This window comes from Egretta garzetta, unplaced genomic scaffold (assembly GCF_000687185.1).
Source record: "Egretta garzetta isolate BGI_Z169 unplaced genomic scaffold, ASM68718v1 scaffold35, whole genome shotgun sequence".
NCBI classification, from domain to species: Eukaryota; Metazoa; Chordata; class Aves; order Pelecaniformes; family Ardeidae; genus Egretta; species Egretta garzetta.
Genome location: NW_009259730.1, coordinates 2,325,777 through 2,342,249, shown reverse-complemented (window position 1 = coordinate 2,342,249; position 16,473 = coordinate 2,325,777). Strand labels below are relative to the sequence as shown.

The following is a 16,473-nucleotide window of genomic DNA, read 5'->3' as shown; positions in this document are numbered from 1 at the left end:
GTTCAATTCAAAGCAAAAATACCGATACCTGTTATCAAAAGAAAAGCAAGTGGGACAGCTTCAGAGATGCTTTCATGGACTGAAGACGCTGAAAGGGCGTTGACTAACTCTGCAGAAATTAATAGAACGATGAGGCTGCTGTCAAGTCCGACTGCCGGTTTTATCCTTTGATGCCAGGCTTCCTGCAAGACTTCGGAAACTAAGAAAAGGCACGGAGGGCGACACAGACAGGAAAACTCCCTCTTACGCTTCAAAGAGCGAGGAAGTTGAAGTACAGTATACAAGCCCACAAAATGTTGTTTTATATCACACATGAAATAACAATAAATGACTTGTATCATCATTTATCAGCTTCCATATCTTGTGTAGATCGCACTGCCTTGAAGTGGAAAATGAGGCGACGATTAGGATTACACGCAGTATGTTTGGCTGTGCATTCTTCTTTGTAAAGGGAGAGGTGCATGGTTTTGTTTGGTTTGAGCTCTCTCACACATAATCCTGTACACATACACAATTGGCAGGCAGTATACTGCAAGCAGCACTAATCATTTTAGAAAACAAGAATGGAAAAAATAATATTAGAATAAGATTTTGCATGCGCACGCACACAAGAACATCAACATCTGATATTTGAAAGAAGAACTTTGGGAGAGGAGTGATTTAAATCACAACAAAATGGACTTTTTACACACCTAAGGAAGAGATGGTATTTTACCAACTTTTTTTTTTTTTCCACCTTTTTTTTTTTTTTTTTTTTAAAGCCAGGTAAAGAACACACAAGTGGTAAGCAAGATGAAATTGAAGCCCTAACTTCTAATCCCGAGTAGAAACCTCAGCTTTTACAAGGCAAACAGGTTTAGCAGGCTATACCTCTGGAGATACATCCACAAGCTGTTCCAGCCTGCCTCTCCCAGAACAGGTTGTTCTAAGGCATGGATCAGCCGACCGAAACAGGTGAGGCTGTCTTCTCAGCCCAAGCGCGTTTTTATACAAAGTAAGTCAGTAAAGCAAGAAGCACTGCGTTTATTTCTAAAAGCATGTTCTTTAAATGTAGAGTTGAATAGCGATTCTGAAGGTAAGACGGAACAAAACGACTGCCTGCTGGGCACAAGGGCAGGAAAGAACAGTAGCGAACAGTGAGCTGTTAAGGTACAAAACGGGTATGAAGCAGAAGTTTACCCAAGAGGAGTTAAGGGATAGTGATTTGTACCGCATGGAGTGTAAGGAAGGAAAACCCTGCTGCAGTCTTGGCACCTGTAGCATTTGTGCTGCAACTGCACCTCTTAAAAGCATCATTTCAGCAGTTTAATGAAGCTTTAGCACTAAGAAGTCAATCACTCACTTCCTAATTTTCCGCATTACCACTGGTCTCTCCCATCGGTCTGTGATTGGAGTAATAGTCAATAGACCCAACAGTACTGAAAAATGTCAATACAGACAGACAAGCTACAAGTGCTTTTTCTGCTTTGTCTAATCTTTTTTTCCATTGTACAAGAACACCTTCAGTTTCTCCCAGGGAAAACAACTGGCTGTTAAAGACAGTTTGGACCAATTTATGCATCCTGTTAGCCAACGTTACATTCAAGTGAATTACTGTAACCCTTGCTCTCCATTCCTTCCTTAAAAAAAGGGGGGAGACGCCACTTCACGTGTTGCATCTTGCAAACTATTCAGGGACAGAACCAGGTCTCATGCAACTGCGTATTATCCCACGCAGCTGAGCTCTCATCTTGATAAGGATCCTCCAGATGATAGAGACCCAGGTTTTCAAATATAAATACCTGACTCTGATAGGGCACACAGATAATTACATCATTTCGCATAGAAGCCTCCACATTATGCACTGAAGTTTGGGCACACGAGAAAATTGTAGTCAGCTTATAATACCACTTACACAGGGTTTAGTCTTCACACAGAAATAGGTATTTTCATGTTTCCAAGGAACAGATGTTATCACATGGTTTGATAACCTACTTTCACATTCTTTGTTTATAGTTATTCTCTCAGTTTCACTTACTAAAGTTAGTGGATTCAGGCCATGAAACCTCAGTTTTGTTGTCTCTATTTTAGGTGATGCTATGGTAATCGTCCAGGTTAAAGCTTGGATGTAACAAGAGGACTCAACTGAAAGACATTATTAAAAGCCAAATTATTATTTGTGAGCTAAATCCTAAAGCACCTAGACTAAACACCTGCAGGATTCAGTAGGAACTGTTAAGGGAGGAAATACATTTCCATCTTCAAGCAACTCTTTTGTTTTGTTCCAGGTCTTCAGAGAACAAGTACTTGCAATAAGAAGTAATATCTTTTCTTAGACAAAGAGCTACAACAGAGGGAAAACAGACAAGCTTTCAGCACTAAGCCCTTCTACAGGTTCCAAAAGTTTGCCAAGTTTTTTTACTCCAAATAGATAATTTGGTCTAAATAAATTAGATCTTTCCTTATAAAATTGCTTCTCCCGTATCTTTAGCCTAATCAGTTATGAGTAATGATCCTGCAAGCTTTTAAAAAAATTCTTTCTAAAAAAGAAACCATAAGAAAATACCTCTCATAATAATGCCACTGGTTAGACCAAAAAGGGAACACTCAGAGGCTTTAAAACACCTTTCATAGCACATTTCTCTTTCAAAAGGTACGTGATAACTGCAAGCATGTTATTTTTGAGATGAAAAGAAGCAATTCCAGAATAACTAACTAAATGAGAGATTGCACACAGATATTCGGTGCAGCACAAATTACGCACACCGACTTCTCATCTTTGGTCGATCTGCCTGCAGTTTCCTGTGAAACCCCTTAGAAAAGCACTTATTAAAAAAGGAGAAAGAAAAAAGAAGATGAGAGAGAGAGGAAGCACAACTGGCCCAGTACTGCAGAGCACACAAATGCGATACAGGCATCACTTCTGCAACAATGCTCAGCACTTAGTGGAAATTTTTTTTTTTTTTTTTCCTTCATAATTTCCACAGAGGTACGCAGACACGTCTCGAAATTCAGACTCTGAGCTTCCAGCTCCAGCGGTGCCGGCGTTCACAGCTCCAGCACTGGCAGCTTAAGGAGACACCGGGCTGCCGGGCAGCGCAGCGCATTACATTCATTTTCTTCTACTCCCACTCACTCCGCATTCTTCTCACTTGACTGTTCTCCCCTTTGCCCCATTTATTGCTGCACAGCGCCTGCAGTACTGCCCCCAAAGCCTAAAATAGTTGCTTCATTTCTTCCCTCCTCTTCATTTCTAACTTCTTCCGACCCTTTCCCTCCCCTCCAGAAGTCCTCCCGCACAGCCTACCTTTTCTAGAGCATCGTTTCACTTTTTTTGCCCTGCTAAAACCATTTTAAACAGCAAACATTTTGGGGCAGGAAATGTCTTACCACGCCTGAAACACTCTGTTAGCGATGGCAGTACCTGTATGCCCACAGAAGCACCACCTTCACCTAAGCTGAGTTTTAACAACGATGAGAGCGCCTATGTGAAGGCTGAAGAGACAGGAGACCCATTTAATTGCTTTTCCAAGTAAGCTAAAGAACACCAAACAAGAGAACTAGTTTAAAAAAAAAAAAAAATTGCATTAAATGTACTCTACTAAAATTAATACTGTTTGGAGAAGGAACAAAGAAAAAGGCGCTCAACACTAAGTTTACAGATTTTCTTTCAGATCATGTGCCTAAACTTTGGAGGAGCAGAAGGAAAAGAAAGTAACCAGCAATTGGGTAAGGCATTGTATTTGAACATTGTAACAACGTTATAAATACACATTTTATAGAGAGATTCAGAGGTGCTAACCGCTGCAATGTTGTCTTAAGTTTGACACATTTAGTTGTGCTGATTGTTCACAGTACATGAAAAGATTTCAAAGTGAAGGCCAATTAAAACTCCTTTGAGATCTAGATTAGAATAAAAACACGTGTGTGCTGTAATATATGCGTTATATTACATAGAGGGACATGATTGCCATAATATGGGTGTAACATACATTACAGGACACACAGAGACAATCACAGATATTTAAGGCTTTTATTGGTAAATAAGCAGACCACATAGACATACCAGTAAAAACACACTTGAAACGTCCCAGTAAGGCAGTAATCAAATACAACCCTCGAACAATTAAACTCAACGGGCTGCAAGTCTCCAAGAACTGGCTAGCGACTGGCATGCAGAACTTGCAAAGAAGAGCACCCTGAAATACAAACAGCAATAATTTGTACCAAGTGTTTCCTTATAAGGATTATAAAGCTTGCATAAATTAGGAAGATTAAAAAGAATTACGATAATGCTTCCCAATTACAGGCAGAAAGAGAGCCACAGTGCAGGGCTGAACACTTTAAAAAGCACTAAGTTGACTGGTTTCCACAGCAGTCACCAATCTCTTTTGGCTTCATGCCTCCACTATCTCAAACCAGATCAAGAGATTGTGATGGCTCAATCTCTCGTCCATTCTTAAATCAATGCTTGCTTTACTTCAGGAAGGGGGGGGGGAAGGGGGGGGAAGAAAAATCACATAGGACTCTCATTTCCTTTTCTATTAGGTTAGCACATGTCAATGTGTATTTACACATGGAAAATGCAACGTCTGCAAGATTCAGAGGGTGGTGTGTCCCCCTGCCTTTTCTTTTCTTTTTTTTTTTTTTTAAAATATAAGAGAAGCTCAGAGCTGACAAGATAATGCTAAAATAATACAAGTTAATTCAGCTTCTAGGAAGAGCATTTAAAAATAAAATGTGTCCTTCCAGATACTATTAAACATTCTCTGCTTATTTCCCCCTTCCCAAAGTAAAAATACTCATGTGATATTTGTCCTTTGCACTGAACTCTGCAGCTAGCAGGATTTTCAAAAAGCGTTGCAAACCTTTTTTTCTTGAACTTTTAAGTGACCTATTAGCATTCTGATCAAAAACTTACAAGACTCATATGAAACAACTAAAAATACTGCGCAAGTTGCAATTTCCTGCAACGTTGGGGGCCACAAACCCCAAGTTTGTTCTAAAAGTAAATGGAAGAAAAATATTTTTTATTAACCAGCAGTTAACTCCCAATTGGGGTGGGCGGAGGGGAAAAAGCCGAGGTGAGAAAGGAGAGGGACAGTAACAGCAGCTTTGAAGAAAGAGCTCAAGTCATTCTCAGCGTCTGGCCGCACCATGTTTAGGAAGTGTCTGACACAGGCGGCTTCACTGCTGCAATGCAGAAGTGCAAATGTTGGCATCCACTGTATCAATTTTGTGCTCGTCTTATTGGCAACTATTTTTAATTGAATTTTGTTTTTTCTTAGTGGTGGTTAAGACAGCAACGTAGCATGCAGTCATATTACTTCAGTAGCAACAAATGGTCCCCAGAGTCTATTACAACTACTTAAGACACTGCAACATTTTCTATTCCCCACTCAAATCACCAGATACTCGTGCATATAGTAACCTAAACTGCCATCTGCACGATCTGCATTCCCCAGCTCACAACAACAGTAATTACATTTTGGTCAGAAAGATGGGCAAGACATTACAGGAGAGTTGGTTAAAAAAAAAAAAAAAAAAAAATCAAATCAGTCTTTTAAAATCCAAAGACTTTCACGTGCTTCAAGGGTCATTTTTCAGGGTACAAGATAGGTCAGGACTGCAGTGGAGCAAGATCTTGCTTTCTACTTGCCAAAAGCCCAATCATTTTTTCTATGTTGCTGTTTTAATGATTTAATCTCCAACTCATACTGTATTTTTCTGTTCAGCGGTATAACTGAACTGAACTGTGTAACTACACAGATCTACCAATGTACTATAACTCCTCTCAAATAAGAAGAGCCAAAGTTAAAGCAATTTTTTAGACAACGGTACAATGGTAGGTACCATGTTCTTTTTTTTCTAGAGCTAATTCATTAAAAGCAAAAAATTCAGTGAGTTAAGAAAATTCAGAATAAAAACAAACACAGCTGTGTCATATAATGGTGCAAGATAATTTAGCCTAGGCATAACGGGGAGTATAACTTCAGGATTCAGACAAGAATTTGAATATTCTTGTAGAAAAGAATGTTACCCTGTTTTAAACTCCTCTGTCAAACGCATGTAAAAATTCACTCACAAGCGCATCATTTAAACCCTTGGTTTCCAAAACGCTGACTTAAGATTTCCACTGGAGCTACTGCAATTCAGAGCATTAATATAACACATACCAAGACTTCAGGATAAAAATCCTTTTGACATGTTTATTGACATCTACTACAGCCAAATTTACACTTGGAAATCTTAGACATTTTAAATGCATTTTCCTTCCAAATTGCCAACAGCAAATGGATTCCGTTATGTACTAATCACTTAGGAGGGAGGAGGAGCTGAGCTTTTAGATCAAAAGTTGACCATTTGTGTCAACTTGCAAGAATACCATCAAACAAATGATTTTTTTTCCCTTCCATTTTACTGTTAACAAAAATCCTGGAAAATTGCATCACTACAGCCACATATAAGTATTATTATTCCTGGAATGCACTTATAGAAGGAATGCAAAGCCTACCCTATGCAAAATAGCAAAAGTATACAATTGCATTTAGACTACCTGATGAGACAACCACTTCTTAAGGAAAAAGCACCGAGGAAATTGAAAATTCAATTTAACAAGTCACCCACACTCTCAAACACCACAGTGAATAAAGGCACACACCCCACTACATCCCAAGCTCAAGCATTTACAATTATTTGTTTATATTTAAACAAACCTGTCATTTTCCATTTAGGAAATGTCATGTACTTTTCTTCCCAGTTTTAGGTTTGTCTTGGTATATTTTTACTCACCTAATGTTAACCTGTTAGCTTGTTCTGCATAAAGTACGAGGACACTAGCTATAAAGAGGTTCCTGAATTCACTCTGCTGTTTGCAGAATAGCAACTTCAGTTATCTTCACTAACAACTTCTATGTAAGGCTGTAATAATTCAACATAAATTTTACTAAACAGAAAAGGAAGAAGAGCATTAGTAGAAAGCAGGTGTATGCACCTACTCATCCACTCCTCCTTGCCCCAAAACTGAACTCCCCATCACTCCACAGCCCACTACACATATACATTCTCTAGAAATTGGACTTTCATGGCAGCTAACTTTACACTTGAAGGATTACAGAAACATACTGCACAAAAATAGGGAGCAAAAGCAGTGATGCTTTCTTATACTCAAAAACTCAAAAATTAAGGCCAATATCCCCAGATGTTCTAAGTTTCAAGTGGTGCTATACTGATAAACTAAGACTTTGACGACATTCAACCAATGCCTTATTCATGTCCTGAACAGCAAGTATGGAAGTCCAGAAAAACAGAGGCAGATCAGAAAAGCCGCACTATTTCATTCGACAACCATTTAAAAAGTACAGAGTAGAGAGAGGATCCAGAAAGCATATAAGTCAGGTTTTCTATGAAAGCAACACCACTGGATTTCTGTGCATGGGTTTTCTAGATATTATAATATTATCACATGTCATGGCCAAGACTGCTGAGACTGGTTGCACAAATGTGGCCTCTCTATAGACACAACCCTGGCAGAAAGAAGCACGGAAGATGTCTAAAGTAGTTTGACAGACAACATATAAGGCCACTTTGGCAGAAGCAGAGGAACGCTATTTGCTGTAGATGGCAACCACCACCAAAAGAGTTTGCTTGTGACTGATGAAGTAAAACAGAACCAGAAGATTTCTGGGGAGAGAGCACAACCCAGAACTTCCCAAAAAATGCTCCTGGGAGAAATACAGGGAATTGCCTGTTTCAGATACAGAAGAGGAACCTAAGGATCTACTTTAAAAAGCAGATGATGTGAAGTACTGCCTGAACACGTGAGCCTTCAAAATAAAACGTGATCTAGTGGTGTAAGCACAGGACTGAGTCAGAAAGCCTGACATTTAAGACTGGATCTAGTATCAGTTCCTGTGGTTTGGGGAGCCGCTGTTTAAGACAAAGTGACTTTCAACTGTACCTGGCAACTTGGCTCTCAAGCTTATTTTGCACAGGTGCTAGACACCGACTCCCACGCTCAACGTCCAGGGGTGAGGGAAGCAGAACTGCAAAGCATCTACACTTGAATTTAGCATAAGCAGACATTCAAGTTTAAAAGACTTTTGAAAGCCCTCACTTAATTTTTTAACTCTTCAAAATAGGAGACTATTGATCACTTTGATAACTTCAGGCAGACAGCAAAAAGAAAAAACTGTTAAAAGTGTTATATAACATAAGGTTATCTTCAGCTATAAAAGTTAAGACTCAGACTCCAAGAGACACTTTGATGGCATTTAGACATCACAGTCCAAGAGGTCAGTTACAAAATCTTCTGCTCCTGTCCCCAAAGTCTCCTGATGAACCCAGCTTTTTTGGTACCTAGTATTTCAAGAGTTTCTTAAAGCACTGCTTCTAGACATACCCAGATGCAACACAGCTCTGCAGGCTCGCAGTATGTGTCACATTTAAGCCTGTGAGCAGAAAATTGGTACTTCTGTTGGTACTAAGCCTGTTTAGGGGCTTAATTCAGTAGGTGTGGCTTTATGCTCTGCACAGATTTCCACTCACAGCATGCTGCATGCATTGCTTCCACTGAAAAGCACATCCACAACAGTAAACACATAACTCTTCTGCAATACTCCAGATGTTTCAGCCCAAGCAGCGAGAAACCCAAATTCTAGCAAGACAATCTTTAGCTTGAGAGTTTAAATCCCTCCCTCTCAGGAAAGCACTCAACCCACCAAACAAAGCAATGAGGTGGTCATTTCTGCCTTGAAGGCTTGGCCACTGCAGAAAACGAGATTCAATGGTCTTTAAGAGCTCCAGTCTCAGCTCCACATCAAACACACATTAGATAAAATGCAGGAACACCAGGGAGCTTAAGCGATCCTTGGTCAGAAAGACAGTAGCTGGGAATCCTGGTATTTAGCACTTAAGCTCTTCTGTTCACTGTATACAGAACACAGGCATCTAAATCTAAGTTTAACAGCTATTTTGCAGGCCAGGACTTAGATTCCTGTAGTTCTGGCATGACCATCGGCTGCACCACAGAAATCAGCCCATTTCTGTATCTGCTTCCAAATATGCTGCAGTGTTTTTTGGAAATCCACACAAGTCCCAAAAGGCAAATCTCCCCAAGTCAATGCTGATCACAGCAAATATGCGACAATTCAGTCCTCTTTAGCTGCCTGACCATATTTCAGTTACTGCAGTTTGGAATTTTACAATGACACTGCATGACAAAGCACAATTTAACTGGATTTTCATTTGTTTGTTAGATGAGTTCCTATCTACTTCTGTACTTCCTCAATTCAGGCAGTGCAGAAATTGAAGCTGTGAAGACAACACTGGATTTTGCAATGCATTCAGGACTTGAAAAAAATTTCAAATACATCAAAGCAGTCAGATAAGTTACTACTCAATAGGAAGTTGTTTCTCGAAAGGAAATTGCAAATTTCAGTCAAAGAGGAAGATGGAGAGTTAGAGTTAACTAACTGTTCCAAAAACTTCAGAAAGCAGGAAGGGTTTGTGAAGGTTGCATGAAGAAACTACATGCAACTACATAAACAAGCTGAGTTTAGGACTATGTAAATATCTTAAGAGTACGTATCCAATTAAAATTAAAAAAAAACCAAACCACCACAAAAAAACAACCAACAAACAAACAAAATCTCCCATCAAGTTGCACATGTTTCTGAAAGGACGTAACAGATACCCGATCAGTTGTTACATTCAGACCTACTTACCAAGTAGACAGGCTAGATGTAGACACCTTAAAACTGGTACCCAATACAAAGACATTTATATTAACACCTCCTCAGTTATGGAATACATAACAAATGTATTTAAAACCAGAACAACTGCTGTATTTTGTTCAAGTTTTCCCTATCACTTACAACTTTCTAGCATTCAAATACCTAGTCTTCTCTGAAGATCAGGGATTATTTTTAATGCACATTCAGCTAGGAGCAAAGCAACTCTTGTTATGATTTTTGCCCAATTAATCCCTTTAGCTTAACCGGCATTCATATCCAGTGTCCAAATTGTGGGCATCTGGTCACAAGCACAGTAAGGGCAATGGGCTAGACAGATCTTCAGTCTATCTTATATAGCATCTTCTTGCATCTTATCAGAAAATGTTCCTCTGCATCTGGGTACATGCTTGTAGGATCTTTTAATACAAGACTTAGATAAAAAAGGTACCAACTAAAGACCATGTTCTCTAGTACCTGGCCAGCAAAAGAGACTTACTTTGCTTTTCATGGCCCAAAACACCCACTTCAAGCTCTATCCAGTATTGGTAAAGCCTTTCCAATTACCTTGTTACTGTACCTGAATGTAACTGGGAATGTGCCCAGTTCACAGATGCAGCTTTTGCTGTAATACCGTGAATGTGTGTGCTTGGCAGGATTACATCACATGCATTATCTTGGCACTCAGGCAGCAGCAGCTCCATCAACTGAGCTGAAGGCCAAGCCATCAACAGTTGTGCTGAATGTAGTTGTCTGCACATTTTTACAAAGGCTTTCCCATTTATTATGTTTGCTTTAATTTACTGCCCTTATCTTAGTGCTGTACCAACATCCCTATGCAATGTTTGTATACCCAGTAAATTGTGAGAAAACATGCAGTAATAGGCAACAAACTCTTGTCATGATCGCTTTGCAAACATGATGCTCAAATTTTTTCAATCCTGATGGAGTAAAATAGACCATGCATAATTAAGCCTGAAAACTGTCAGGCGCATGTGTCTTGGAACCACAAATCTGCTTGCTTCTGAACAATGGGCCTTTCCACGTGAGATCAGTTGCTACGGCACAACCCTAAGCTTTTTCTAACCTTCTCAAATAGTATTCTCAGCCATTTTCAGTTCTCCTCCCCACATTTAACCTTTTAGCCCCAAACTAGCCTACATTAGTTTCAGAGATGACAACAAAAATGAACCATATGTGCCACCTTGTGAAATCCGTGCATCTGGCTCTATTTGACAGAACTGCCATTCTGGTGTTGTCCCTTCTTATTCACTATGTGACATCTGCCCCTTCCTTTCCTCCTCTATTCATCCTCTTTGCACAAAAAAAAAAAAAAAAAAAAAAAAAAAAAAAAAGAGATGTAAAATAAACATATCAGGCAAAACATGAAACAGAGCAGAAGTAAATATTTGAAGTAACTCTGTATCAACTAGAGCAAAAGATTTATTTTAAAAAATAGCTGCTAGCATAATTAAGGTCTGCAAGAAACAGCACTTACTAGGCTTTATTAAAATTAAAGGATTAACACCGGGGTGGAGTGTGTGAATTACAAAACTGATATGTTAGTTGTAGCAGTACTTTTTTTTTTTATCTTGAGGATGAATCCCAATATGCCAGATATTAGAGACCCGCATTTAGCTTACATAAAATGGGATAGACAGTAGCTGAGCTGGGTCTTTGAGGAGCTGTGAGGACAAGTTCACCTTGCCCATTGTTTAGAGGAAGAAAGGCTTTCTGGAGGCCATGCCTCTGAACCGCGCGTTGAACAAGTTGCTTTCCACACCCATCAACCTCTCAAAAGCTTCAGTAGCCCAGATGTATGAAAAACTTGTCCCCACATCTTCAGAGCCACATCTAGCTTCAAACACAAGGCAACAGTAGAAGAAATCCATTGAATGTCAGCAAAATAATGACCAGAGACAGTAAGAGGAGAAACACGACAGCATCCTTGCAGATTTAGAGGCAGAACAAGGAATTTACATTAACATCTCCCTCTCTTCCCTGCCCTCACAACCACCCCAGAGGTAAATCACGCAGCCATGTACACTCCTGCACAGTGGCTTTAATACGCTGAGTGATTAAAGGTGACGATGATGACTACAGGCCATACTATGTATCTTTAGAGGCTTTTCAATTGAACACTGAGGGGCCAAATGGGGCTACCGTGTATCTAAAATATTTTACTCTGATTAAAGGTGTAATTATAGAGTTAGTCATAATAGCTGCCATACTTTAAAAGAAACCCACCTCTCCTTCAGGGGAAGGGGAGGAAATTATGCTACTTTATTCATCCAAACACACTCTCAGTTAAATTCAAATACAACATGTGGACTAGATAAATACAGTGACACACAGCCACAAACACTTAGTAATCCAAGATAGGACAAGGAGATGAATCTTCTAACCTATAATCTTCGCAAAGGGAAACTAAATCTTATGATTAAGAGTTCTGTCATATCTGTGCAGGTATCAGTGGAGGCTGTGTGTTTTCTTCTCAACTGTCATAAGAAATTCATGCTGGTTTTAAGGCCTAAATATGAGCAAGCACTGCAAATGTGGGGTGTGACACAGAGCTTAAGAGATTTACTTGTTTATACAGTTAGCGCATAACTTCTATGGATATCCACATATATATTGCACAGAAGGGTAGGCTGGCGCTAAGAATCTTATTCAGCACAAACAAACCAGAAATCTTTTCCTTCTCTTCCCAGTGTATTTTCAAGCCTGCAGCAGATTTGCTGAAGGTAACCATAATGGAGCAAATCATCACTCCAGGTCCACAGGAATAATGATTTTTGTCTAGGAGGGATTTCCTTGGCTTACGCCACCTTTCACAGAAAAAGAGTTGATCTCAAATAGCCACTACTGTTGACATATAAGAAAAGATGAGGGAAAGGAATTCCTGTTTATAGCTATAACATTTAAACTAATGCTTCTGGTTACGCAGGAGAGAGGGTGAAAAAGAAAACCCACAATAGACCAGCTTTAGTTTTTCACCAGTTTCACTGGGGTTTTACTGACATTCAAAGTCCACGTTTAACACCACTGAAGCCATTTAGAGAACCTTCCCCAGCAAGCACTGCCTGGAGATCCTTCAGGAGGTTCAGTTTCCTGAGGAGACAAACTCGGACACAACACAGACCTAGTTCACTTGAACCTGAAGGAGAGGAGGCAGGGTCTACACAGTGCTTTGATCCACAGCAGTCCCAGCCCCCAAATCAAATGACAGAGCCAGGTTGGATAAAGGACACATCACATTTCAAGGGAAAAAGAAAGGGGAAGGGCAGGAGATGCAGGAGAAGAAATCATCACCCTTGCCAATAAGGTTTCCAGTTATCCACATGGACACTTGTACACTCTCTGGAAACTCTACTTCTGGAATAAAATATTCAGAGCATTTGGTGTGCATTCAACAGCTCTGAACAAATCTATTGAGCTTTACTGCTTAATCTTTTTCCACTCCCCCTTTTATTTTTTCGGCATTGGTATTAGAATTTTGAAAAATTCTGTAGTTCAACAACTGAAAATACATTCCCCATACTAATCACTTGACAAGGGAGAATGCTGACCAGGACCCAGCCGAGGCACCACATACCACATAATTTGTTAGATAACAGAAGTATAAATCATCTTTATACGTGCACAGTTTTTAATCACCATCCTTTGCCCAACATAGCTCAGTGGTCAAGTCCCAAGAACAATTTTATGGGTCCTGTCATCTCCATTTTTTTTTTTTTAAGCATTCTCTCAAGTGATCCTGTAGTTCCATTGCTGCAGCTCCCTTGAGCTAGATTTCCATATCTTTTACATTGCTATCTGTATTCTTTAACTTTTTACACACTTGATAATAGAGGGAAGAAAACATCATTGAAAATACACAAGAAAATTTTATCTTGCATCAACAGAAATATACAAGACTAACTAAAAATACAGATCAAGATATGCCAGAAAGCAATAAAGTTACAAAACACTACGTACAATAGTTTTATGGGAAAGAAGGATGGGAAAAAATTCTTTTCCAGATTTCACACCATTTCCTTCCCCCCCACACACCCAATTTGGGTGAGGTAGGAAGCAAGAGAGGTTTTTTTTGTTTCTTTTAATTTTGCCCTGAAACATACTTCAAGTAATTGCAAGTGAGTGACACCTAGTGATGAACACAAATCTGATCATCCTCTGCTCTCCCACACAGAGAAGATAAGCCAGCAAGCACCAACAGGTAACTCAGGAGTGGGTGTCGAATCATGGGAACCTGACACTACTATGTTTCTCTCCCTTAAAAGCCAAACATCAAGTGAGCCAAGACCTAGAAACTTGGTGCACAACTAAAAAGAGGAAAAAACCCAAAACTAAAATGGCTAACTGTCCAAATAAGAGACGGCTAAAACAGATCTAAATCATGACCTGTAAATTCACTTCTCCATTCTTGTTAAAACTAATTCGTTTAAACCTCTCTCTAGAAATATCAAGTTTCCCAGAGATCTCATTCTTAATTAAAAAAAATATATGTCAGAATCAAATGGGAAGAATGGGTTTCTCATCAAATACTAAAATATCAACAGTTGTCTTAGAGACTACTTAGTGATGTCTCTGGCATTATAACTGCTATCCTGTTGTAAGGATTTTATGAGCTTGTCAAAGACTCTTATTTTGCCAGTAGTTCCAAAATTATTGCTCACAGAGCAGTTACTGGAAGTGAAGGGGAGGGGAGGGGATCTAGTGTGATTTGTGGTAGGGTTACAGGAAGGAAAAGTATGCTACTATGCAAAGTAGCAACAACACAGTCCCCTGAAAGGGAAGCTGGAATAAAGAGACCAAGAAAACTGGTCTGACTTTTCAACACCGTGACATGGGACAGTCCTGCACACAGGAAGCTCACCCTGAGGAAGACATTTCTTTACTTAATGCATTTTTAAGAGCAGTCCAAAGCTCCAGGGCTAAGAGAGCAAAACACAAAATCCTGTAGGAAAGGGAAGTGATTAACCTAGAACAGCCATTGCCGCTTTCACACACTATGTGCCACTTCATCTATTTTTGTCACTGGAACCTCAGGAATAGCTCCTGCTTTAAAGACACAAAGTATAAACAGTGTTTAAAAGCCATCACAAGGATAGGAGTCAAAAAAAAAAAAAAAAATCAGTGGGCAGAGAAAGGAAAACACTTAAAACACACACCACAACTTGTGGACCTTGTTCTGCTCAGTAAACCCCTGGCCATCTCCTTTTCTCTCCTCACAGATTAATGTGAGGTCAGGCTGGGTTTTTTTTTTTTTTTTAATCCTTCCACAAACATTAAAGAAAATTCAAAAGCCTGTAAAATTTAAAGCCCTGCAATCACAAGCTCTTCGGAAAACTAACGCAACAGAGCCACCTACCATGCAAAGGCAGGACTGACAGGGCTCAGGCAGCAAGAGCCACCACCGAAACTTATTTGAATGAACTTGACCCAGGTTGGCAGCCGGCCAGCACCCTACGTCACCCCGTGACTTAACAGAACACAGTGTTCTTGGCACCTGCACAAAAATGTGTTGAAATCCACGCTGGAGAGAGAGAGAAAAAAGAAAAAGTCAGTGTATGTTTCAAATTAATAAAGGAAAATCGTAATGAAAAGGTAATAAAACGCAAAGGCAGTATGAGATATTTTTAAATGCAGCCGCTGCGTTTTTTTCCCCAATTTATTCCTATCGTTTGGTGTTCCCTTGTGTACCAGAAGCTCGGCACAGTGGCGGTTCTCCCCAGGACGAGCCCTTCCCTGTCCAAATCCCATCCCACGCGCTCTCCCTCTCACCTCTCCCTGTGCCCTACCTGGAAAATTCCAGTGCAGCGCTCAGCCAGGCAGCGAGGGCAGACACCGCTGCTGTGCCAGGGCTGCCCCTGACTCACTTCCTCGCCCAGCCCTTGCGCAGAGGCAACACGGCAGGCACCTCATGCAACACTTCCATAGGGGATGATCGGTTTTAGTTATGTCATTCACAAATGGATTATGCTAATGCTCTGTCATGAGATGAAAAGCAAATGAGTAGAAGAAGGACACGAAAAATGAACTTAGTGAGCCATGAACTTGATGTACTTCCTTCATATACCATAGACACACACAAGTCTATGGGACCGGATGGGATCCACCCAAGAGTACTGAGGGAGCTGGCAGAAGTGCTCACCAAGCCCCTTTCCATCATTTATCAGCAGCCCTGGCTAACTGGGCATATGCAGGACAACCAGAGGATCAGTCCCAGCCAGCATGGGTTCATGAAAGGCAGGTCCTGCCTGGTCAACCTGATCTCCTTCTATGACCAGGTGACCCACCTAGTGGATGAGGGAAAGGCTGTGGATATTGTCTCCCTAGACTTTAGTAAAGCCTTTGACAACTTTTCCCACAGCATTCTCCTAGAGAAGCTGGCAGCTCATTGCTTGGACGGGCACACTCTTTGCTGGGTAAAAAACTGGCTGGATGGCCAGGCCCAAAGAGTTGTGGTGAATGGAGTTAAAGTCAGTTGGTGGCCGGTCACAAGCCGTGTTTCCTGGGGCTCAGTATTGGGACCAGTTCTGTTTAGTATCTTCATCAATGATCTGGATGAGGGAATCGAGCGTACCTTCAGTAAGTTTGCAGATGACACCAAGTTGGGTGGAAGTGTCGATCTGCTCGAAGGGAAGAGAGCTCTGCAGAGGGATCTGGGCAGGCTGGATTGATGGGCCAAGGCCAGTTGTATGAGGTTCAACAAGGCCAAGTGCTGGGTCCTGCACTTGGGTCACAACAACCCCATGCA

The 16,473-nt window shown here is 40.4% G+C and overlaps 1 protein-coding gene across 2 annotated transcripts in view; it reads right to left on the bottom strand.

The window, feature by feature from the left end:
* Positions 1-15,154, bottom strand: part of SPIDR (scaffold protein involved in DNA repair) — a 172,606-nt gene extending 157,452 nt beyond the window's left edge. For both annotated transcript variants that reach the window (XM_035894945.1, XM_035894946.1), the window contains exon 1: positions 15,085-15,154. In XM_035894945.1, the coding sequence (XP_035750838.1) occupies positions 15,085-15,087 (3 nt within the window). In that variant the 5' untranslated portion in view covers positions 15,088-15,154. The remainder of the gene's footprint in view (positions 1-15,084) is intronic.
* Positions 15,155-16,473: the final 1,319 nt, after the last annotated feature.